At 45.4% G+C, this 23,399-nt stretch overlaps 1 protein-coding gene across 4 annotated transcripts in view; it reads right to left on the reverse strand.

Annotated features, from left to right (window-relative positions):
• Armc9 (armadillo repeat containing 9) overlaps positions 1-23,399 on the reverse strand; it is a 128,286-nt gene that overhangs the window by 93,945 nt on the left and 10,942 nt on the right. For all 4 annotated transcript variants that reach the window (XR_005879851.1, XM_040753139.1, XM_040753137.1 and 1 more), the window contains exons 6-9: positions 19,956-20,048; positions 18,258-18,282; positions 14,016-14,173; positions 10,076-10,174 (exon numbers count right to left, since the gene is read on the reverse strand). Coding sequence is in view for 3 of the 4 variants with exons in the window: in XM_040753139.1 (XP_040609073.1) it covers positions 10,076-10,174; positions 14,016-14,173; positions 18,258-18,282; positions 19,956-20,048 (375 nt within the window). In the remaining variant the exon portion in view is untranslated. The remainder of the gene's footprint in view (positions 1-10,075; positions 10,175-14,015; positions 14,174-18,257; positions 18,283-19,955; positions 20,049-23,399) is intronic.

The raw sequence follows: 23,399 nt of genomic DNA on the forward strand, positions 1-23,399 counted from the left end.
TGCAGCCCAGGCTAGCTTCAAAGTCACTATGTAACTGAGAATGACCTTGAACTTCTGTCCTCCTGAGTGCTGGGACTGTGGGTATGAGCCACCACTCCTGGTTTGTGTGGTGCTGCTGATTAAACCCCAGGTTTCACTCATGCTAGACATTAGACCAGATGAGCCATATCCCAGCCCCAGAAGTGTTGATGACACACAAACACCCACGAGGCTTTCTCAACTACTGCTGAGCAATCCGGGACATGTCCTGGTTCTCCAAGGTATCCACTGCAGGCTCTCAAATGAGCGCAGCTACAGCTGCCTGCGTTTAGGTCACTGTTCCACAGTTGTCAGCACTGCAGTGTGTATAGTACATGCAGAGCCGAAAAGCTGGAAGGTCACAGTCCCAGTAGGAGAAAATCTACCACAGCCAGAACTAATCCTCTACTGAGGCAAGTGGATTGGTTTTTTTTGTTTTGTTTTGTTTTTGAGACAGGATTCTGTGTAGCCCTGGCTGTCCTGGACCTCACTATGTAGACCAAGCTGTCCTAGAACTCAGAGAACCACCTTCCTCTACCTCCCAAGTGCTGGGCCTAAAGGTGTGTGCCACCAATGCCTGATTCTTAATAGAGTGGACTCTTAATAAAGGAGTAAGCCCCAGAAAGAACACCCTTGTTATGGAGGCCTGAAGATGCTAGTTGACTTCTAGGATTCCATGCTGAGACAGGAAAAGGGCCACCACAGCTGCAGGGCAAGACTCAGAGAACAGTGTTCCCAACCTCCCTGAACAGTTACCTGGTGGAGTCTACCTGAGGAAGGCCTGAAGGAATGATAGGAAGCTTCTTCAAGGCACAGACAGAAAACACAGTAGAACAAACCATGAACCAAGGTGTCAACTACTGAATCCGGTCAGTGAAAGGTCCTGGGATTCTCAGATGTGGAGACAAAGGTGTACACAAGTCAAGGAGAAAACGCAACTTCATCTCTCCTTGGCCACAGGAAGCCCCAGAGCCCCGCCTTCTCAGCAGCTGTGGCCTGAGGCCTGGTGTACAGGTGGAGACCAGCTGCAGGCCTGGGGCAGCGGGTGGGAAAACCTGAGAACCTGTGAAGGTTGGAGAGCTCAGTGCAGGTTCGACATCAAGGAAAGTAGTCCTAGGGACAGTTCAGGAGAGAGAGTGGCCCTCTACCAACAATGCACAACAGTGAGCCAGGAATCTCACTAGGCAGTCTGCTTCCTAAATCAAAGTTTGTTTGTTTTGGGCCAGGGTTAGTTGATAGGGGATGTCCTTCTGTATATATGTTTCTCTTATTGGTTGATGAATAAAACAGTTTGGCCAATAGCCAGGCAGAAAGCATAGGTGGTGCTATCAGACCAGGAGAAGGCTGAGAGGAAGGCAAAAAAATGACATGCCATGCAGTAGAGGAAGGAATAACAGGTCCAGACCCTTCTCCAGTAAGATAAGTCACGTGGAAACACTTAGATTAATAGAAATGGGTTAAAAATTAAGAGAGAGCTAGCCAGTAAGAAGCCCTAGCCATTGGCCAACAGTTTAATAATCAATATGTCTCTGTGTGTTTATTTGGGGGCTGAAAGGCAGTGGGTCCTGGCGGGACAGAAACCTCCATCTTCAAATGGCGCCCAGACTTGCTGCAAGAATTTCCAAGCAAAACCTGACAAAGGATTAAAAAAGGATTCTAAAAACACAAGAACAGAGGCAAGCACAGCTTCTTGGTAGCAGCATTTTCTCAGGTGGGCTTTGTTTCCTACAGACAAGCAGAGGCTCTCGGCTCTTTTAAGAGAGGACTCTTGACTCAGCATTAGCAGCAAAAAGTGCAGAGCTCTGATATCAAAAATTAATAGTGTTTATGAGCAGCTGGCAGCATACTTCTTCATGGTAGCATGAACCTAGAAACTCCAGAGTTGTGGCAATAAGCATGAAGCTAGACTCTCAGAAAGCCAAGGAATAGATGAGGCTAGCTGCCACCTTAATTTTAGCAATGCTGTATAGTAGATAAGAGACTCATGTGGTCAGAAAAAGATATACAGTAAAGACAGATTCAGAGGTAAAAAAACTCTAAAGATTTACAATGTGTTTAAAAATATACGTAGGCAGGCTGGAGAGATGGCTCAGAGGTTAAGAGCACTGGCTGCTCTTCCAGAGGACCTGAGTTCAATTCCCAGCACCCACATGGCAGCTCACAGCTGTGTGTAATTACAGTTCCAGGGGATCTGACATCTTCACAGCAATGCACACAAAATAAAAATAAATACATATTAAAAAATATATGTAGGCTTGAGAGAGAAAAGAAAAAGGACAGAGAAAGTCCTTAAAAAAAAGAAATAAAGAAAGAGTAGCTGGGTGTGGTGGCAAACGCCTTTAATCCCAGCACTAGGGAGGCAGAGACAAGAAGATCTCTGTGATTTCAAGGCCAATCTGGTGTACAGAGTGAGTTCAAGGGCAGCCAAAATTACACAGAGAAACCCTGTCTCAAACAAACAAAAATAAAAGTAAAAGAAATAAGAGTAATTAAAAAAAAGCCACATAAGGATGGAAAATACACAGTCTGGATGCTGTATGCTATTGTGTTGTCTTTGAATTGTTTGCTGAGGAAAGAACAGCTGCTAACACAATTTGATTATAAATGCTGCTGGCTTAATCCAACCCATATATTTTGAAAATGCTTTGACTTCACATTTTAAGTCTAAGGACAGGTTACTTTGGAAAAGAGATTTTGTTTTTGTCTCCATAGAAAGTGAAAAGCCGTGGATTCCTTCCAGACTAATACTAAGACTCCCTGACACAGTGGTCCAGATGATCCAGCATCCAAAACAGCTGAGAGGATGCAACCTCAGACTGCTACAGCCAGGATGTGGCCAGGTTTCTGGGTTTTCTCAGGATCCCTATGGTACTGACAGCACCCCCAAACAGCAGGAAGTAGTTTGGAGAGAATGATGCCCAAATTCTCAAATATTGTTTATGTTTGTTTTCATTTAAATGAGGTTGGTTATAATGGTTAATGAACACAGCCAATCTCTTTCTAAAGAAAAAAGAGGGAATATGATATAGAAATGAATACTTTGCATTGGTATGGATTTTGATTTCTTGATACAAATTTAAAATAATTGTTATAGGTATATTTCTCCTCTTGTTTAGGTATTGTGTTTATACAGCTCATTTAAAAAAGTAATGTAGCCGGGTGGTGGTGGTGCACACCTTTGATCCCAGCACTTGGGGGGGGCAGAAGCAGGAAAATCTCTGAGTTCGAGACTAGCCTATTCTATAAGAGCTAGTTCCAGGACAGCCTCCAAAGCCACAGAGAAACCCTGTCTCGAAAAAACAAAAAATAAATAAAAATGTAATTTATAATTAAATACAAATTATAGATAGTCAACTACAACAGCCAAAACATATGTTAGTTAGGTTTTCTAGATATACAGAGACATATTTGAGATGAATAGATATTCTTCAAACCTTTCAAAGACCTTTAGAATATGGCACTTAAAATGGTTTATTAGGTCTTTTTCATGACAAAGAGACACAACTGCTCCTTGGCCACACCAATTACATCAGAGAGAAAGATGGGCATTGAAGAAACTCACTATGGAGTTTGCCTTTGACATGGCAAGACTAGCCATTTGGGCAAGAAACTTCTTGCTTGGACTTTTTGACTGTTGCTGTATAAACTGGACATACAGGACCCACAGGATAGTGACTGCTGAAACAAGATGGGATAGTCCTGCAGGGTTCCTGCATCATGGAAGAGTCTGCCAGACATTCTGCAGGACACAGAGAAAAATGACTGACAAACTGCCGATACAGGGGGACAGTTTAAAGTTTCCTGCTTCACTGAGAAGTCTGCCAGACACACTATGACCTATGGTGTGAAGATAGATGCTGCAACATTACAGAGGAACTTTGGGTGACTGTCCAGACAGCGAGATGTCTCTTTCAATGCTAGAGTTTATATATTATCCTTCTGAGGTCTTTGATGGAGTTGAAGACAGATAGTTGTTATGGTTATAGCTTTCCTTAGTTATGATACAAGATAAGTTACATATAAAACTTTAGACTCACAAAGATAGATAGAATATTTTCTTTAAATTTCACCAAATATTAATGGACTAAATATTGTTAACTATAGTTCTTACTTGGTAACCTTTGTTATATATAATTTTACTATATTAAAGTTAAAACCCTTCTTTTTATTTAGACAAAAAAGAGATGATGGAGGATGTCCTTCTGTATATATGTTTATCTTATTGGTTGATGAATAAAACACTGTTTGGTCAACAGCCATGCAGAAAGCTGGTGGGGCTACCAGACCAGGAGAAGGCTTGTGGGGGGGGGGGGGAGAGAGAGAGAGAGAGAGAGAGAGAGAGAGAGAGAGAGAGAGAGAGAGAGAGAGAGAGAGAGAGAGAGAGCGCACTGGCTAGAAAGAAGTGGTTGGTCCATCTAGGAGCAGAAAGGTGGTGGCAGCTTGACATCACAGCAGCAGCAGCAGCATGCTCCTAGAAGACAGAAAGGGGGGCGCTAAGCCCTTTCCATTTCCGCCATGCCTCAGCTATGATAAAGTACACATGACCATGGACTGTATATCCTCCTGAGGAAACTTCCAGAGAGGCTCAGATCACAGTGAGACACACAAAACCTCGGCCTGCATCTGGGGAGCACTCCTAAGGGGCTGTGTGTGCTGAAGAAGAGCCACTTTATACTAAAGGATGGACAGTCATGGAGCAAAGGGGTAATGTGACTGCTACTGCTCAGACACCTGACTCCTTCCTGGGGCACAAAGATATGAACAAGCAAATGCACTCAGAAAGCTGAGTGACCAGCACAACACAGAGGCAGCCCTGGCCCAAAGCCGGAGAGAACTAGGGACAGTCTCAGCAACACCAAGCATCTAACATAGTGGCCAGGGCTTGCTTCTCTGCCAGATTCACATGACCAGTGCACATGGGTGAAGGGGAGGACCAAGTCCTAGGTGACAGGAACAGCTGCAGGTGCCCCTTGAGGACCTAGGGATGTCACCAGGGGGTGAGGAGGGCTGTGCTACAGCCAGAGCAAGAGTCACACAGCAGGAAGAAGGGCCATGTGTGGCCCCGCCCCTCAACAACTGTACAGGCCACTCTGAGAACCGGGACAACCACCACAACTCCTCTCATGCTTTACTAAACGGAGGGCAGTGTGGATGAAGTTCCCCTCCAAAGTTCCCATTTTCTAGGTCTTTTGTGGATTTACTGCTATCATGGAGGTATTTTTTTTTCTCATTCTCAGTTTTTTTTATTATTTATTTTTTATTTTATTTTATTTTCCAGTTTAAATTTAGATAAGAAACAAGGTTGCTTCACAAGTCAGTTCCAGGTCCCTCTCCTTTTCCCTCCCCTCCCCCCAAGCCCCCCCATTATCCCCTCATTCCCCCAGGGAGGGTGAGGCCCTCCCTGGAGGTGTCCATAGTCTGTCATTTCATATAGGGCAGGGCCTAGACCCTTCCCCAAGAGTTCAGGGTGAGAGTGCACCTCACATTGTTCTTCATGGAGGTATTTTAACTCTTATTTCCAATATACCCTTTCCTGGAGATGTGGGGAAAGGGAGGGCTAGTTCCCAGTTGCGCTGTTTGTCCAAATAAGGATCCATTTCAATGAAAATATCTCATGAACTCACAAGTTCTGGAGGCTACTACTGGGCCTTGGGACTCAAATGGGGGTGGGGGTGGGGATATGGCTTGTATTTCAACTTGAAAGTTGGCCTAGGCTCTTTCTTATGGTCAATTGCCCTCTTACCCACTCCCTCAAGGCAGACCCTTGGCATGGAGTGGGCAGGACTGTCCCTCACCTGTCCTTGAGGATTTCTATGCTCGTATTTATCTGGATGGCAGTGGCAGAGAAGAGAAGGATGGGCCACGCACTTTAACAACCACAGTAGGTCACACAAATGTAGCGGCAGCTCCCAGACAGTCACAGGCTGGATGGTCACCTCCACACCAGAAACCACACTGTCCAAAAAATCAAAATCCTACAAAGTGCCGGATGTATTTAATTCCAGTACTCAAGAGGCAGAACAGGTGGATCTCTAGATTTCAAGGCCGGCCTGGTCTATAGAGCAATTCCAGGACAGCAGAAGGCTTACACAGAGAAACCCAGTCTCAAAAACCATCCATCCATCCATCCATCCATCCATCCATCCATCCATCCATCCAAACAACCAAACAACTGAACAACAGCACCTTTACAAGATAAGGTAACTAAAAAGCATGCTAACAAGGACAGAGAATGCACTAAAAATCTACTTAGGTAACCAGGCAGAGGTGGTACTCACCCCATCCCAGTACTTGGGAGGCAGAAGCAGGCAGATCTCTGAGTTCAAGGCCAGCCTGGCCTACAGAATGACAGCCAAGACTAAACAGAGAAACCCTGTCCCAAAAAACAAACAAAAAAATGTAGTTAGGCTGAACAAGGTAGTCTGGAGCCCCAGCACTGGGAAGGACGGAAGCAGATTGCGAGTTCCAGGCTAGCCTGGGACCCAGTCTCAAAACAATAAAACACATACACAAAAGTACAATTAAGCTAAAGGATGAGGATGTGCATTTAACCGATGCAGCAGGTAAGCTATGGGAGATGGCTGAGTTGAAGGGAAAAGTTTGTGGTCGGTCGGTCGGTCTGTCTGTCTGTCATATTTTCGGTTAAACTGCCATTTTCAAGTCAAATGCTCATGTAGCCCTAGCCTGAGGGGTTGAGCTGACTCTTCAGCAAGTCACAGAGGGATGAGTTAGCACCAGGCTCCCTCTAACTGCACTGTGTGACTTGTGTAACCTAAGCACTAGCCATGCATTCTGCAACAATGGGGACTCGGGGACTGAAGAGATACTCAGAGTTTAGGAGCAGTTGCTGCTCTGGTGGAGGATCTGAGTTCAGTTCCCAGCACTGATGTGAGGCGGCTTACAACCTCCTGTCATTCCAGTACCAGGAGATCCAACACCCTTCTTGGTACTGTATTCAAGCACACATGCACATAATTATTAAGATAGCAATAATAAAATATTTTTTACAAGTTTTCCTCACTGTACAAGGATTGTAGGCTGGGCACCTGGAGACAGAGGTAGGCCTACACAGTGAGACTATCTATAGTGCCATGAGATCACCACAGTACTCAGGGGCTGCTGTTGGCTGATGTGAAAATGCTATTACAGCATGGATGTCCTTCCAGATTCTTAGAAAACGATTTTATCTCCTGTGCCCAGGGAAGAACTTGGACTTCTTTCTACTAGGTGGCTGATAACACAGTGTGATTTCTATCTATCCCAGTTCCGGCCCTGGTAAGGCAAACATGAGGGAAACTAGGGTTAGGTCATCCATACAGGGAGAAGGTGACATGAAGAATTCAGTGTTACAGGGCAGCTAGGAGAATTCTCTACCTCAAAACACCAGAATCTCACTAGTACCAATCCTGGGCACAACTGGATCCTCCAGCCAGCTCGGACAAGGCAGCATTTGGACACAGTGTTCTGAGCCCCCTCCTCTCCTGGCGTGTGTGAGGCCTTCTGCCACCATGTCCCTTCTTTTTTCATGTCACTGGGTTTGTGTGACAGGGCACACCTGACCCTGCACCACCTGCCCACCCATTCCTGCTGACTGCACAGCCTGCCAGAGAGGAAGGCCAGCGATGCTTGTCTATGCTGCCTCCATGTAGCAGCTCTGCACTAAGGCCAGCTCTTGTCCGTCTATGCTGCCCCTGAATGGCGGCTCTGGAGTAAGCTCAGCTGTTGCTTGTCTATGCTGCCCCCGTGTGGGAGCTCTGGGGTAAGGGTAGCTGTCTGGGTTTGGTAGGCTATTCAGAATGGATTCCTGACTCAGACTGGGAATCTATCTCTCCACAAATGGAGCCCATGCTCTCCAACAGGAGCTTTATCAGTGTTGATGGTGATCTTTACAAACCCTCTGATCAGTCCTCTTTTCCAGTTCAGAAAGGTGTGTGTGAAGAAGTCCAGATCTGAACCAGTGCAGTGAATTTTACAAACACTGGATGGCCAACTGCCTGACTTGAAGCCCTAATTTATCCTGCAGGCCTCAGGAAGGTGCATTCCAAAAGCCTGTATCACCAACACTTACTTTATATCCTTAAAAACAGCCACCTTGGATCTGGAGAGATGGCTCAGAGGTTAAGAGCACTGGCTGCTCTTCCAGAGGTCCTGAGTTCAATTCCCAGCAACCACATAGTGGCTCACAACCATCTGTTATGAGAAATCTGGTGCCCTCTTCTGGTGTGCAGATATACATGGAAGAAGACTGTTGTATACATAATAAATACATAAAATCTTTAAAAACAAACAGCCAGCTCCTAAGATTTCTAGATGCTAAATCTCCCGTGGCCACATCCCAAGGCACAGGCTGCACAGCTCAGTCTGTCTGTCCCTGTGTACAGAGTGGCCAACATGGCCAGCGGCTCTGGGGACAGCTCTTCAGTACTTGAGTAACATATAAGCATAACTGATTGGCAGCGTTGGACTGCATCCCTCCTACAGGGAACATACGAGCAACCAGCTTTATGGGATACTTGCTGGCAGTGGTGGTTGGACTACTGTCACCCTTCTCCAGTCTCTATGGAATTGAGCCCCTAAACTTCCTTTCCCACCTTTTCCTGGGACCTTGGAACCTTAGGGCTGGGACAGGCATGGGACCTCCCAGGCATGTGAGCTCCGGGGTTTCACCGGAGAGGGGCAGGGTCTTGGGGTCTTCTCCCGATTTGGCCTGTTACACATTAAAGCTCTTTATCCTGCTTCTCTTGTGTCCTCATGTGCAGAAACACATGTAGGCAAAATGTCCACACACATAAAAAAATGTTTTTAATCATCATTAAATTTTAGCCAGGCATGGTGGTCCACACCTTAATTTCATCACTCAGGAGGCAGAGGTAGGAGAATCTCTGAGTTCAAGGCTAGCCTGGTCTACAGAGCAAGTTCCAGGACAGCCAGGAATACACAGGGAAACCCTGCCTTGAAAAAAATAGTAATAAATAAATATATAAATAAAATTTAAAAATGGGTTTAGTCAGACATGGTAGTGCACGCCTTTAATCCCAGCATTCAAGAGGCAGAGGCAGGTGAAGCTCTGTAAGTTCAAGGCCACACAGTGAGTTCCAGGACAGCCAGGACTATGTAAAGAGATGCTATTTCAACCCCTCCAAACGAAATAAATAAATCGAGTAAAAAAACAAAAACAGATTTAGCATGCACATGGTATACAAACATACATTCAGGCAAACATACACATAAATAAAATCTTTTAAAAAACAAATTTAGCTTGCTTTTAAATCATAAAGTATGAATAGTTGGAAATTTTCATTAATTTTAATGGGCATATAGAGAACTTAAAAGCACCCATGTTTAGTTAAGGGATGTGTATGTATGTGGGCTCACACAAGTCGGGTTTTGGCTGTGCTTCCTGGCCCATGCAGAAAGCATGCATCATGGTGTTTTGGACACACAGAGCATTACCTAGTAAAATTTCCTAACCTCCCTGCCCCCAGCTGCAGCAGCGAGGCAAACCTTGAAGCTGCAGTCTCCTTTGACATGGGCTGCTGGAGAGCTCAGGGCCGAGCCAGCAGTTCCAAGGTTCAGTGAGCACGCCAGGCACTGCTCAGATCATTCTTTAACCAGGCGTTCGTTTGACTTACTCTTTCTTTTCTTTTATCCATACTCTATTTTTAGTCTATTTTTTTCATTTTCTTATTTACCTTTCTCTGCATTTCAGTAAGCTGCCTTAAACCTACCTGAGTATGAGGGAGGCTGTAATTTTATTTTCAATACTAAAGGCAGCCTGTTTATGACATGAGTCCTACTTAAAGTTGCACTGGTCCACAGGGTACTGCAGATCATCAGGGATCCTGCCCAGACCTGGACTCACACACCACAAGGGCTGACCCTCAGCTGCACCCTCCTCATAAACAGCTTTGTTTTCCTTTCGGGAGTTTCTAGACTACTAAAGACAAAGGCATCAGAGTCTCCCAAATGTCATTTTCTCAGACTTCCGTTCTCATTAGTAAGTTCACTTCAAGTCTGGGGGGACAAACTCAGGACACCCTTTTTCTCAGTGCCTCACCGTCCCAGGTCTTGTGAAGTCCACGCTGTGAGCCAGGCTCTGTCGCATCTGGTTACTGAAGAGGCGGACGCAGACGCTCTGCAAGTACTCGGGGGTGATCTGCAAGAAGGACAAGGCCGTCAGAGGCAGGCATGCAGCCGGCCCAAAGGACCTCGAAGGCTGACTGATGAAAGAGCCATGCTAGAGACAGCATCTTAATGCTTTATTCTTTGTCCTGGTTTCTGCTGCTGTGACAAAATCACCTTACTGTTGTGGTTCGAAATTGCCCCCCACAATCTCATAGGTAGTGGCACTATTAGAGGTATGGCCTTGTTGGAGGACGTGTGTCACGGTGGGGACGGGCTTTGAGGTTTCCTATGCTGGGGATACTACCCAGTGTCTCAATCGACTCCCTGTTGCCTACAGAGGTAAGACTCTCAGCTCCTCCTCCAGCGCCTCATCTGCCACATGCTGCCATGCTCCTGCCATGATGATAAGGGGCTGGTAATGTTTTCTTTATAATAGCTGCCATGATCATGGTGTCTCTTCACAGTAATAAAAACCCTAACAAAAAGTAACGCAGGGGAAAATGGGTTTACTTTACCTCCCTATTCCAGGGTGTCACTGTGGGGAAGTTGGCAACAGAAACTTAAGTATCCAGTGACATCCAGTCAAGGACAGAGAGAATGCATGTGCATGCATTCTTACACACATCAGAATCCAGATTTAGGGAGTGGTGCTGCCCACAGTGGGCGGGGTCTTCCTAATAAATTACTTAAAAACAAGACAATCTTCCACAGACATGCCTATAGGCCAACCTGATCCAGACAATCCCTCACTGAGACTCCCTCCTCAGATGGCATAGACTGTGTCAAGTAGATAATTAAAAGTAACCACCACAACCTCAGAGTTCTGCAGAGGAATTAACACACTGACCTAAGAGTTCAAAGTAACCAACTACAGAGGTAGGAGAGATGGCTCAGCAGTTAAGAGCTCTGGCTGCTCGTCCACAGGACCAGGGTTCAATTCCCAGCACCTACATGGCAGCTCACAAATGTCTGTAATCCAGTTCCAGGGGATCCGATACCCTCACAAATACATGCAGGCAAAACACCAATGCACATACAATAAAAAAAAAATAAGTCATTTATTTAGAAAAGTGCTGAGCAATTGTGGCTCATGCCTTTAGTCCCCAAGCTCAGGAGGCAGAGGCAGGTGAATCTCTGTGAGTTTGAGACCAGCCAGGGCTACAGAAAACCCTCAGAAAAGGAAGAAAAGAAAAAAAAAAGGAACTGCCCACAGGTATGATCACAGAATCCTACATGAAAGGGTGCTATTCCACTCAGTGTATTTCTAATGCCACGGGAAATAAATGGTGTCTCAACTGTTTCTGTGAACTCAGAGCATAAAGTACATCCCGTATGTAGTGGCAAGAGTGGTGCTTTCAAATCTGAAGATCCGGGTTCTAGTTTTTGATTCTTGACAAAATGAGCCAGCTCAGCAGCCCTGCCCTTGCATTCCTGAGCCATCAGTGAGGTAAAAGATGCCCACATGCCTGGTTCATACTGAGGAGTGCTGAGGCCACAGATGCTGCCTATGTAGACGGCAGTCATTATCAATAAACTATCAGGTACACAACAACTCAATGCTGACTTCCTGCCATGACGACTCACGACGGCTTTGCCTCTCAAGTGCTGAAATTACAGGTGTGCAGGGCCACACGCAACTACAAAGTTTAACCATGGATGGTGTTTGCTGAGTGTGTAGAGAAACACATTCTGATACAATCTGAAGTGGAGCAAAAAGGTCTCAATATTCATCCCTGGAGATCTGCTAACAGGTCATCCTTAGGTGGAACCCTGCGCAAGCATTTGCAGACAGAAGTAGGAGGGAGTCACTGATTCCATTTCTTTACTGATGTGCCAAAGGAAAGAGGGAGACATGCTCATGGACAAAGACCATCAACAGACTGTGACAAATGGGAAATAAGTAGCCAGTTTCAGAGGAGTAAGGTCATATGATCATAACGAAATCTAACAACTCTGGGTGCCATGTGTCTACACTTGCAAGCCTCCATATATGCACACAAACGTACTGACATCATGCAAGAACATGTTAACATCTATGTCAAAAGGGGGAGGAAAGCATGGTGGGGTCCTCTGCATTGTTTACATTTTTTGTCATAAGCACATATTTCTAGATGAGCTAGGGGGCTGCAGAGACGGCTCAGCGGTTAAAAGCTCTTGCTGCTCTCTCTTCCAGAGGATCTGAGTTCGGTACCCTGCACCCACATCAAGGAGCTCATTAGCGCCTGTAGCTCCAGTTCCACAGAATCTGATGCCCTCTTCTTACTACTTTGGGCACATGGTAAATAAACACACATGCAGGCAAAACACCTATAAACATATAATCTAAGTTAAAATGAAGAAGAATGTATCTTTCATGCTTTGCCCATCTTTTTAAAAAATTTTGTATTTTTTAGTGTTTGTCTACATGTAAGAGCACATGTAAGGGTTCATGGGGAACTGAGCCCTGGTCCAGTGTAAGAGCAAGTGTTCTTCCTCAGGGTTTCTCTGTGTAGCCCTGGCTATCCTGGAACTCCCTCTTTAGACCAGGCTGGCCTTGAACTCAGAGATCCACCTGCCTCTGCCTCTGCCTCCGTAGTGCTGGGATTAAAGATGTGCACCACCACTGCTCTACTTGTCTGGTTTTTGAAGCAAGGTCTTTCTACATAGCCCTGGCTACGCCAGAACTATGCATTCCAGGCTGGCCTCATACACACAAAGATCTGCCTGCCTCTGCCTCCCAAGTGCTGGGATTAAAGGTGGGTGCCATGCCTGTCACAGGTGTTTTTAACCACTGTGCAATCTCCGCAGCCCCATTTTGATACCTGAGGCCCCTTGACATTTCTGTCTTGACATCTGCGAGTCTCAGCTTGCAAAGTCAGTAGGAGGAGTTTACAGGCTCATCTTTGATCATCATGCCACACCAGGTATCATATCTTCCTGGCTGCCAGAGGCACACCCAGAATGGGGACACTTATTTTTTTAATAGGACAGAAGACAAAAGGGAGGTGTGTATTTTTCCTTGTAGTCTACATGCTTGTTTGAGGTTGGACACAGTTTGTCTCCTCCAAAACTCACATTAGAGTCAAACGTGGGTCCTTAATCTCTGAGCCATTTCTCCAGTCCCCTTTACCTTAGTCTTAAGACTAGCCATGTATCATAAGTTACCAGTAGCTGGGCGGTGGTGGTGCACGCCTTTAATCCCAGCACTCGGGAGGTAGAAGCAGGCGGATCTCTGTGAGTTCGAGGCCAGGCTGGACCGACAGCCTCCAAAACAATACAGAGAAACCCTGTCTCGTAAAAACCAAAAATAATAATAATAATAATAATAATAATAATAATAATAATAATAATAATAAGTTACCCAGTAACACCAACAACAACATTACGTGGTACACAGAACTGAGGAATAGTGCCCACCAGGGGACAGCAAAGCAACGGGTCTTTCTGCACTGACTCAGTATCCATATACTTCTATCAACTCTGTCCATCTTAGTTCTGTGGGGTTTTTTTTCTTTTCTGTTTTTTAGATAGGGTCTTACTATGTAGCCCTGGCTAACTTGGAACCTGCTATGTAGTACCAGGCTGGTCTTGAACTCATAGAGATCTGTCTTCCTCTGCACCCACCCGCCCCCACCGCCAAGTGCCATGATTAAAGTGTGTGCCAATACATTGGACCCATAAATAACATTTTAAAGGAAAAAAAAGAAGGCAGAAACTGAACTGAACCTATGTGCTCAGAACATAGGTAAAACCCTGCAAGTGTCAGCACGGTTGGTAGACACTGGCTTTCTGAAATATAGGGCAGGTTCCTTCAGTGAGGGGTCAGGAGTCCTACATCAATGCAGCCCAGGCTCCAAGCACTTTCTCTGAATACACAAAGGGATGTTCCTTACCATCTTGCCACTGACTGTGGCCTCTAGAGAATCCACCAGCTCGGCTGTGACTCCGATGAGGTTGTGGTAGTCGGCCTGGATCTTATTGTACCGCTTGAGGTAGGTCATGGCTCGGCGCTCGGCCTCCACCAGCTGCTGGTGGAGCTGCTGCAGCATTTCTAGGAAGACAGTCTACACTGAAGCCAAACACAAGGACAGTGGTGGCAGCAAACCCAGAAACCAAGTAACCGTGCTCTACTCTGAGGCTGCCAAGCCTTCTCCTATGATACTTCACAGCACCACGTAAGTGGTGACAATAATAAAAAAGAAATCCAACAGCAAATGCTGGTATGGGGAAAACTCTTACTCACTGCTGGTGGGAATGTGAACTCAGGCAGCAATTATGGAAAGCAGGATACAGGTTCCCTACAAAGTTCATATGACCAAGCTAAACCCCTCCTGGGCGCAAATGGCAAGATATCACCACACGTGGGCATATACCCCAAGGACTCTTTATCCCACCACAAAAATAGCTGCATATCTGCTTTACTGCTACTGCATTCACAATAACAAAAACAAAACAAACAAAAGGAACAAACAAGCCAAGATGCCCAGTGACACATGGGCAGCTAATGAAAATGTGACCCACATACAAAGTGGCAGCAAAAGAACTGTAGGTTGAAGGTGCATTTGCAGGAGCAGCAGGGCAAGAGCCAAATGCTCAATCACGTTTAAGGATATCAACTGCTGCTGCACGCCTTTAATCACAGCACGCAGGAGGCAGAGGCAGTTAAATCTGAGTTTGAGGCAAACCTGGTCTATAGAGTCAGTTACAGGACAGCCAGACACACATAGAGAAGCCCTGTCTGTTTTTTTTTTTTAAGATTTATTTATTATGTATATAGTGTTCTGTCTGCATGTATCCCTGCAGGCCAGAAGAGGGCACCAGATCTCATTACAGGTGGTTGCAAGCCATCATGTGGTTGCTGGGAATTGAACACAGAACAGTGGTCTTAATCTCTGAGCCATCTCTCCAGTCCAAGAAACCCTGTCTTGAAAACCAAAACCAAACAAACAAAAAAGCCAACAACTGGCCCTGACTCATTTGAGACCAGTGACAAGCGCAGCTGAGAATTCCCTTGTAGTGGGTAGAGAAATCTCAGGGGCTGAAGGGCTCCTAGGCTGTGGGACAGCTATGCAGCAGCCTAGTAGTGACTGCCAACATTCTAGGTTAGCCCTGTGAAGACACATCTACTGCTCCTCTGTGGAGGTTCAACAAGACCTGTGCACTCTTGAGTCTTGAGTGCGGGAGCATAGTGGGCAGAACCGGTCACACCTCTGGAACCACTGGGTTTGGGATGTGCAAGAGAAACTGGCACTAAGATGCAGGGCTGCCAACTGCACTATATTTAGTGACATGTGTGTTGGGGGAGGCACAGGGTGGAAGAGTCTGGAGGAGGAGGCTATCAGCAGAGCTGGGGTCCACCAAGTTTAACAGGTGAGCCAAGTAGAGCTTCCATGCAAACATAATCACAGACAATAAGATCCATGCTGTGTGCTTCCAGAAAGAAAAGAGAATTCTCTTGGTGACTGGAGAAAAGACTATCCTCTACATCATGTCTAAGAGCCAGCCTGAAAGGTGGCTTACTTGGCAGAGACTTCAAAACAGCAAGGCACTCAGACTATGGCATGGGAGTTGCTATTTTTAACCAAATCTGCAATGAGAACCAAGAATAAAGCAGAAGCCAGGAAAAGGAGCAGTGACATATGGCCAAGACTCACCTTAGTTGGTAAAGAAATTAGCTCTAATAAAGAGAAGCTTAACTGTGTCTGGCCCTTTGTCTAAATTCAAGTGTAAGTCAATCAAGGCCTTTGTACTGCTGGAGGACACTGCAGAAATCTGCAATGTGACCAGAGACTCAGAAATGCAGAGATGGAAATTAGTTTCAAAGACTTTCCAGAAAGAGCAATGGGAGCCCCTCCTGTGTTACATTCCAGGCTCTGTCAAAACCCAAACTAAAACCAAGCATATGGATACCCTGTCTACTCAAGATGGCCTTGGGATTTCTGCAGTCAGTCAGCAAGGCATCCAGATGACTGAAACTCAACTTCTAATGGGTCAGGAGTGTTTTATACTGACAGCAGAATCCAGTGTCATCCACAGGAAGTTTTTACAGGCAGAAAAGAGGAGTTACAGTCATGGCAGCTTCAGTCAAGATTTCAAAGGAAAGCCCATGAAGCCAAGCAGTGTGCTGGGGTTGGAGTCCCTACAAGCCATCCCAGTGAGGCGGTATGTTATACAGCTCTAGCATGGCACTGAAATCACAAGAGAAGGGTACCAGCAATGTGCGATGCCCACTTAGGAAAGCTGCAGGCAGGATGCATAGCCAGCCTGAGAACGGCCATGTGGACTGCCACCGGCAAAGCCACAGATGGAGGCAAAGCTGAGGAGCCCATATCCTACCAAACTGCCCCAAGCACTAGACTTAGGAGCTGCAGGATTTCGTGTTTGCCATCTGTGTTTGGCTCTTGCTTCGGGTACTTCAATACATTTTATTTTCCTGTTTTTTCCTTTTGGATTAGGAACCTGTAGCCTGCCCATATTCTACTACTGGGTAAGTCTGTAACTTTTTGTATGTCTTTTACAGAGTTCAGAGCTCGGTTTGCCTTAAATTTTAGATGAATCTCTGGTATTGGGCTTCTAAGCAATGCTAGAACAAGCAGCTCTGGGGGCTCTCAGAGATGGGGTTAGTGTGTTTTCACTGTGAGATGGTCATTAGCTCTTGGGGCCAGTGGTATAATCCAACAGTTTGAGTGTCTCCCATACATCCATGTGTTAGAGGCTTCGGCCCCGGGGTGGTGCTACTGGGAGGACACAAAAACTTCAGGAAAGACCCAGCCTGTCTTCTCTTTGCTTCCTGGTTCATGATATAAGCAGCATGTTCTACCACATCACTTACTATTAACACAGGTGTCCTCATCAGAGACCCAAAGCAACCAGGCTGCCTGATCTGGAACTGCAGCCCCCAGGACAGAGAACTAAATCAACACTTTCGCTTTGTAAGTTAGACTGCCTCCAACATTTATTTCATTGTGATGATGGGTGGATGGATAACATATGAGGAAACCAAGGGCAAAACCAAGCATTCAAAATCTTCTTGCCTCATGCTACCAGACTCTCCATATGTGTCACAGCTAAATGATCACTCATTTGCCAACTCCCTGGTAAGATGAATGAAATTATTTAGTAATACTTCCTTTCTTTAAAAAAAAAAATGCTGGGACTGGAGATAGGGCTCTGAGTTTGGGAACACTAGCACTCATCCATAGGACCAGGTTTGAATCCCAGCACCAACACTGCCACTCACAACCATCTGTAACTCCCGTTCCAGGATCTGGTGCCCTTTTCAGGCATCTGAGGGAGACAGGTACACATACATGTGGTACATAGACTTACATGAAGGCAAAACACCTATACACATAAAAATAACCTTTTAAAAAAGTTTAATTCTCTTAAACAAAGCACAGAAAAAAATCAAGGAAGAAAGTTCTCAAATCCTCTGACATTGCTCTTCTTGGAAAAGAGCAACATTGCTATTTCATGGACCAAATTTTCATGTAGGAAAACTCCATCCTTTGGGAGCTGAGGACCCTGCCTTCCTAAATACTTGTGCGTAAAGCTCATCACAGACACTTCCCAGCAACTGAAGGCATTTCCAAAACAGAGTATCTAAGACAAGACCCAAGCAATGCATTACAACTAAAGCCACCAAGGCCACAGTAATGAGTTTTTCTCACCTTACTGAAAGATGAAATGTTCTGGTAAAAATTATTGCCATGGAAAAAAAATACCATTTTATGTAAACACTAAGACTGGAATTACTTTGAATGTTTAAAAAACTGGAAATGCTGTCTAAAAATGGAACTGCATCTGACAAGCAGGAGGTAAAAGCTGAGCTATTAAAATAATTTCTCTGCCTCATGCTGGCTGTGCGCTTCACGCCAGCCTGAGACTTGGCTGCTTCCCTAGTCTCCATTTCTTACTTATCTAATGTGCTGGACATGATGACACACTAGCCATCCTTAAAGAGTGGGCCTCAAGGAGCTGCTCAGAGCAGGATCACAAGGCATTCTGTAAATATTTAGACTTTGAAAGCCCTCATTTGCCAAGTCCACAAATTCTCTCCGTCTCTGTTTCTTCTCATAGCTTAAAGTTGAGCTGGCAAAGCTGCTCTGGTGAAAGCAGTAATCAAGATGATTTACCTTTGCTATTCTGTCCATTCTCCTTCTGGGACGAGAAAGCAGCTCAGGAAAACAGGGCCCTGGGGCATCTGGTGGTGTGAGGCTGATAAAGAAAGGGCCAGAGGCTGATGGAAGAGACTGATCACAACCCTGGAGGCCAGAGCTCCACAGGTTGATGAAAACAGCCAGACAGCAGTTTCTCATGCTGCTTAGTCACTGCCAGCCCTTTGCTCCATTGCAGTGACCTCCATGAGAGAGAGCCATGTGCTGCAGTACTCCCACAGCCTCCACACTGGCCTGCCTGCCCCTAACAGAAGCCTTTGCACCGCTGGCAAAACCTTCCCAGTACGCTTCTCTGAGCCCACACTCCTGAGACTGTCACTGCAGCTCTAAAGCTTCAGCCCGAAGACACAGACTGGGGGAGGACAGTGGCAAAGGCTGCATCTGGAGCTGGGCTGCCTGGCTTTCAATCCTAGCTCCCCTGTGTCTGTACAATGAGTAGTCATGCCTTTGGTTTATCTTACAGACTTCTTCCTTCTCTGCTAACAGCTCCATGAACACATGCTGTGTGGGGCCTATGTACAGTGTGCCCTTCAGTGACTTTTTGTGCATGCAGAGCTGTGTGTCCAGCACTATAATCACCTCTGCTCTTCTTCTTCCCCTCCATTCCTTTCTCTTTCTTCTCTTCCAGGGCAAGGGGTCAAACCCAGACCTTGTGCATAGCAAGGTACCTCCTCCAGCCTCATATGAGATGACTTTGGATAGATGCTTGTCCAATAAGAAAAGACACATGTTCTTGTAGATTAACAACCAGTGGGAAATAAACTAATCCTGGGTGAGGTGACAGAGCATTCTGCTATTCTTGGAACAAGCTCCATTTACAGCTAGGACACTGTCCCTCTGTATTCTCAAACGTGTTCCCAGTGGAATTAGGTTAGGATAATGAATGTACAACTGTGTCTAGTTGTTAAAAATCAATAAATTCAACACTTCTGATAGGTAAACTTTATAGTATATAATTATGTAACATGGATGCTTAAAAAGCCTAGATTTGAATGACAAATCCAAATGCCATGACATCAAGGCCTCCCAAATGACTCCATGACCCTTTGCAAAGAACACTTTTTCCAAGGAGATTTTTTTCAAGAGTATAGTTTTTTTCTTTTCTCTACAAAGACAGCTTTTAGACTGGTGACACCAGCATGAGATCATAGGGCTGGAAAGATGGCTCAATGGTTAGTTTCTCTTCCAGAGGGTTAAGTTCAGTTCCCTGTACCCATGTCAGGTGACACACCCTCCTCAAAGTCCAACTCCTGGGTATCTGGACACTTTCTTCTGCAGACACTTGCACTCTCTCTCCCTCCTTCTCTCCCTCTCTTTCTCTCTTTCTCTCCCTCCCTACCTCCCTACCTCCCTCCCTCCCTCCCTCCCTCCCTCCCTCTCTCTCTCTCTCTCTCTCTCTCTCTCTCTCTCTCTCTCTCTCTCTCTCTCACACACACACACACAAATATATCTTTAAAAATATAAAATAAGACCATGGCCAAGTCTCAGAAATCCATGAAAGTCAGCCCTGTTCAGGTCATGGCAAAGCATCCATGAATGCTTAATTCACCTCATAAACATGAATGCAGCAGATCCTTGACAGCTTGCTGGTCTGAGATACCCAAAACCAGTGTTGTTGCTATAACCCAGGGGTCCCCAATCACTTCAAAAGGATACATAGATGGTTAAAAGTTTTGGCGTGTTATTGGCTTTAAATATTAAAGCTAAAAACTTTTCCAGCTTCAGCTTTAATTCCGGAGTCCAAGAATCCTGGAAAAAAAAATCAGCTCACTAAATATCCACGGTACCAACAAAGCTATATGCGTTGGATAAAATAGTCCTGTCAGTTACAGAAACCAAACGTGAAGCATGGTCAACAGGGTTTCTGATGTATGACTGATTCATTTACAAATAATTCAAGGACCCACAGCAGGGACAGGTAACTTGCATATGATTGGAATATTCATTCAATTTAAATACAAGCATGATAGATTAGGTATAGTTTAGGCATGCATGCCCTATGACACAGACAATTATCTCTTAAGTTTCTAGACAACTCCCAAAGAACGGGAATCACTTCTAGGACCTCATCTAGACAAGAAGAAAGAGGTGGTGCCTGCCTGGAGTCCCAGCACTGAGAAGGTAGAGGCAGGAAGATCAGAAGGTCATCTCAGTTATATGCTGAGTTCAAGGCCAGCCTGGGCTACATGAGACCTGTCTCAAAATATAGAAAAAGAAACAAAAACAAAAACAAATATTTGGGACCCATGAACTCCCCAGGCAAGTTGTTCTGGTTTTGATTACTATTTTATATAACCAACACACATGTACTTTCCACTTAAATACTTCTCAGACAATGTTCTTGCACACAACATGGACAGACTGGAATACACTCTCTAGACATGAATTTCTTATTTTTTCCTTGACTGCTCTTATTTCTCAATAAAGTCTTTGAGAAGGACACTTTTCTGAGCCTGATGAGCACTGAGTCCAAGGAGAAGTGTGTAGAGCCCAGAGAAGCTGGGCCAGCTCTGGAGTCTGGGAAAAGCCACCAGCCCCTTTCTCGGTTTCTTCCTGTGCGGAACACAGGTTTTAGAGCGCACTTGGCTGCTTGACTGTCTTCCAGAGCTAACGCTCGGATCCTCAGAATCCCCAGTGGAACCCTAACCCACGGCAGGACTACTAAGGATGGGGGCTGAGCCCAGCTCACCTCCATGGTTTCCCCATGGCCTCCCGCCCTCTCCCTTGCAGAGCCTGCAAACTTCCGTCTCCCACAGCCTAAGCAAGGGCTCCACCCTGAGTTACATCCCCAGCTCCTTTTACTTTTGATTTTGAGATAATAGGATCTCATTAAATTGCCCAGGCTGGTCTTAAACTTATTATCTTCCTGCCTTAGTCTCCCTAGTAGCTGAGATTACAAGTCTGTACACCAGGCTAGCCCCTTCCATCTCTTTACATCTTTACTCACTAAGCTGAAGTCAGCAATCACTCAGGATTTTCCCTGAAATAATCACAGGTGTCTTAAGAGTTTCCACAAGAGGGTGTTCACTGCAGAGTGTGCAGAAGACTCACTGATGACTACACAGAAACTGACTAGCTGGTGATGCACACTTCAAAAATTTTTTATTATTTATTTATGTGAATGTGTGGGTGCCTGTGCCTGTGCCCAAGGAGATGTGTTAGCTCCCTGAAGCTGGAGTTCCAGGTAGTTGTGAGCTGCTGATATGAGTGCTAGGATTCAAACTCTAGCCCAAGATATACACTTTTAATCACAATACTAAGAAGACAGAGTTCTCTGTGAGTATAAGGCCAGTCTATTCTACATAAGGAACTCCAAGCCAGTCAGGACGAAATGACATAGTAAGAGTCTGTCTCAGAAAAAAAGGAGCTGGGCACATGCCTTTAAACCTAGGACTCAGGAGGCAGAGGCAAGTAGATCTCTGAGAGTTCGAGGCCAGCCTAGTCTACAAGTTCTAGGGCATCCAGGACTATATAGAAGAGACCCTATCTCAAAAACAAACAAAACGCTGGGCGGTGGTGGTGCACGCCTTTAATCCCAGCACTCGGGAGGTAGAGGCAGTCGGATCTCTGTGAGTTTGAGGCCGGGCTGGACCAACAGCCTCCAAAACAATACAGAGAAACCCTGTCTCGTAAAAACAAAAACAAAACAAAACAAAACAAAACAAAAAAAACCCAAAGAAATTTCCTTTTCTATTGACACTGCAACACATATATTATGAAAATAACTGAAAAAAATCTTGATAAAATGAAGACCTTAAAGAAAGGAATCGCAGGTCCACAAATGAAGTGAAAGTAAGAATCCTGAGAGAGCTTAAACCTGTGATCCAGAGGGCTCCACCATCAGTCAACAGTAGAATAAATAAATCCACTATACAAATGGGCATAGCAAGCCAATCCAAAAGGCAAGCCAGTCTAAGGTTCTTTACTCAGAGGCTAAGGTAAGAAACTACTGTTAGTATTTACGCATCTGTACTGGCCTGTCCTGGGGGTTCTGACAGGATACATCCCCTGCTGCAGCCACTAAGAGCACCACCTGTGCACATTCACTATGTTTCCTTTTAAAAGAGCCCTGCCCACCTCCTATCCTTCTCTCTCTTTCTCTCCCTCCCTCTGTCTGTCTATTCCTCTGTGTCTCTCCTCTCCTGCTGCCCCTATTCCCGAGACTGGTCTTCCCCCTCCCCTTTCCCCTTTTTTAGCATCTCTTTCCTCTAATAAAAAACCCCTATGAGCCGGGCGTTGGTGGCGCACGCCTTTAATCCCAGCACTCGGGAGGCAGAGGTAGGCGGATCTCTGTGAGTTCGAGGCCAGCCTGGTCTACAGAGCGAGTTCCAGGACAGCCTCCAAAACAATACAGAGAAACCCTGTCTCGAAAAACCAAAAAAAAAAAAAAAACAAACCTATGCTTGAACCCTGACGAATGGCGAACTACACCTGTGCTAACCCTAACACAGATGAAGGACAGAAAACCTTACTCAAGGCCAAAATGGAGAAGGAAGGAAGGAAGTGAGGGAGGGAGGGAGAGAGGGAGAGAGAGAGGGAGGGAGGGAGGGAGGGAGGGAGGGAGGGAGGGAGGGAGGGAGGACATGGATATGAGAAGAGTCATGGACACTTGACCAACTACCCAGAGGAAACAATAAGGAGAGTGGGAGAGGAGCTACATGAAGAAATACAAACTGAGAATTTTTCTGAACTCTTCCAAGATACAAGGTACCAAATCAAGGAGGTTCAATAAATGAAGTGAGAAATTTGACCCAGGACACATTAAAGTGAAATTATGCAATCTCAAATCCAGAAAGAAAAGATAGGTCACTCTCAACAGACAGACGGGCAACTCCAAAGCAGCAGGAAGGGCAACAGGAGAGATGCAGTTAGGCTAGGCTTAAATATAAATGGATCATCTCTTCACTACCTATAAAGTATACGTAGTATTAAAAGCTAGTATATTTTCTAAATGTCGGTTTTAGTTAATACGCTGCAGTGGTGATGACAACAACAAAATATCCTATTTTATGGCACAAGGAAAGTTTGTTAAAACAAACTATCTGAACCCTGTTTTAAAATAAAATGTAAGAGTGGTTGCCTGGCAGGGAAGGGGGGGTA

Source organism: Mesocricetus auratus, unplaced genomic scaffold (assembly GCF_017639785.1).
Source record: "Mesocricetus auratus isolate SY011 unplaced genomic scaffold, BCM_Maur_2.0 Super-Scaffold_100010, whole genome shotgun sequence".
Classification (NCBI taxonomy): Eukaryota; Metazoa; Chordata; class Mammalia; order Rodentia; family Cricetidae; genus Mesocricetus; species Mesocricetus auratus.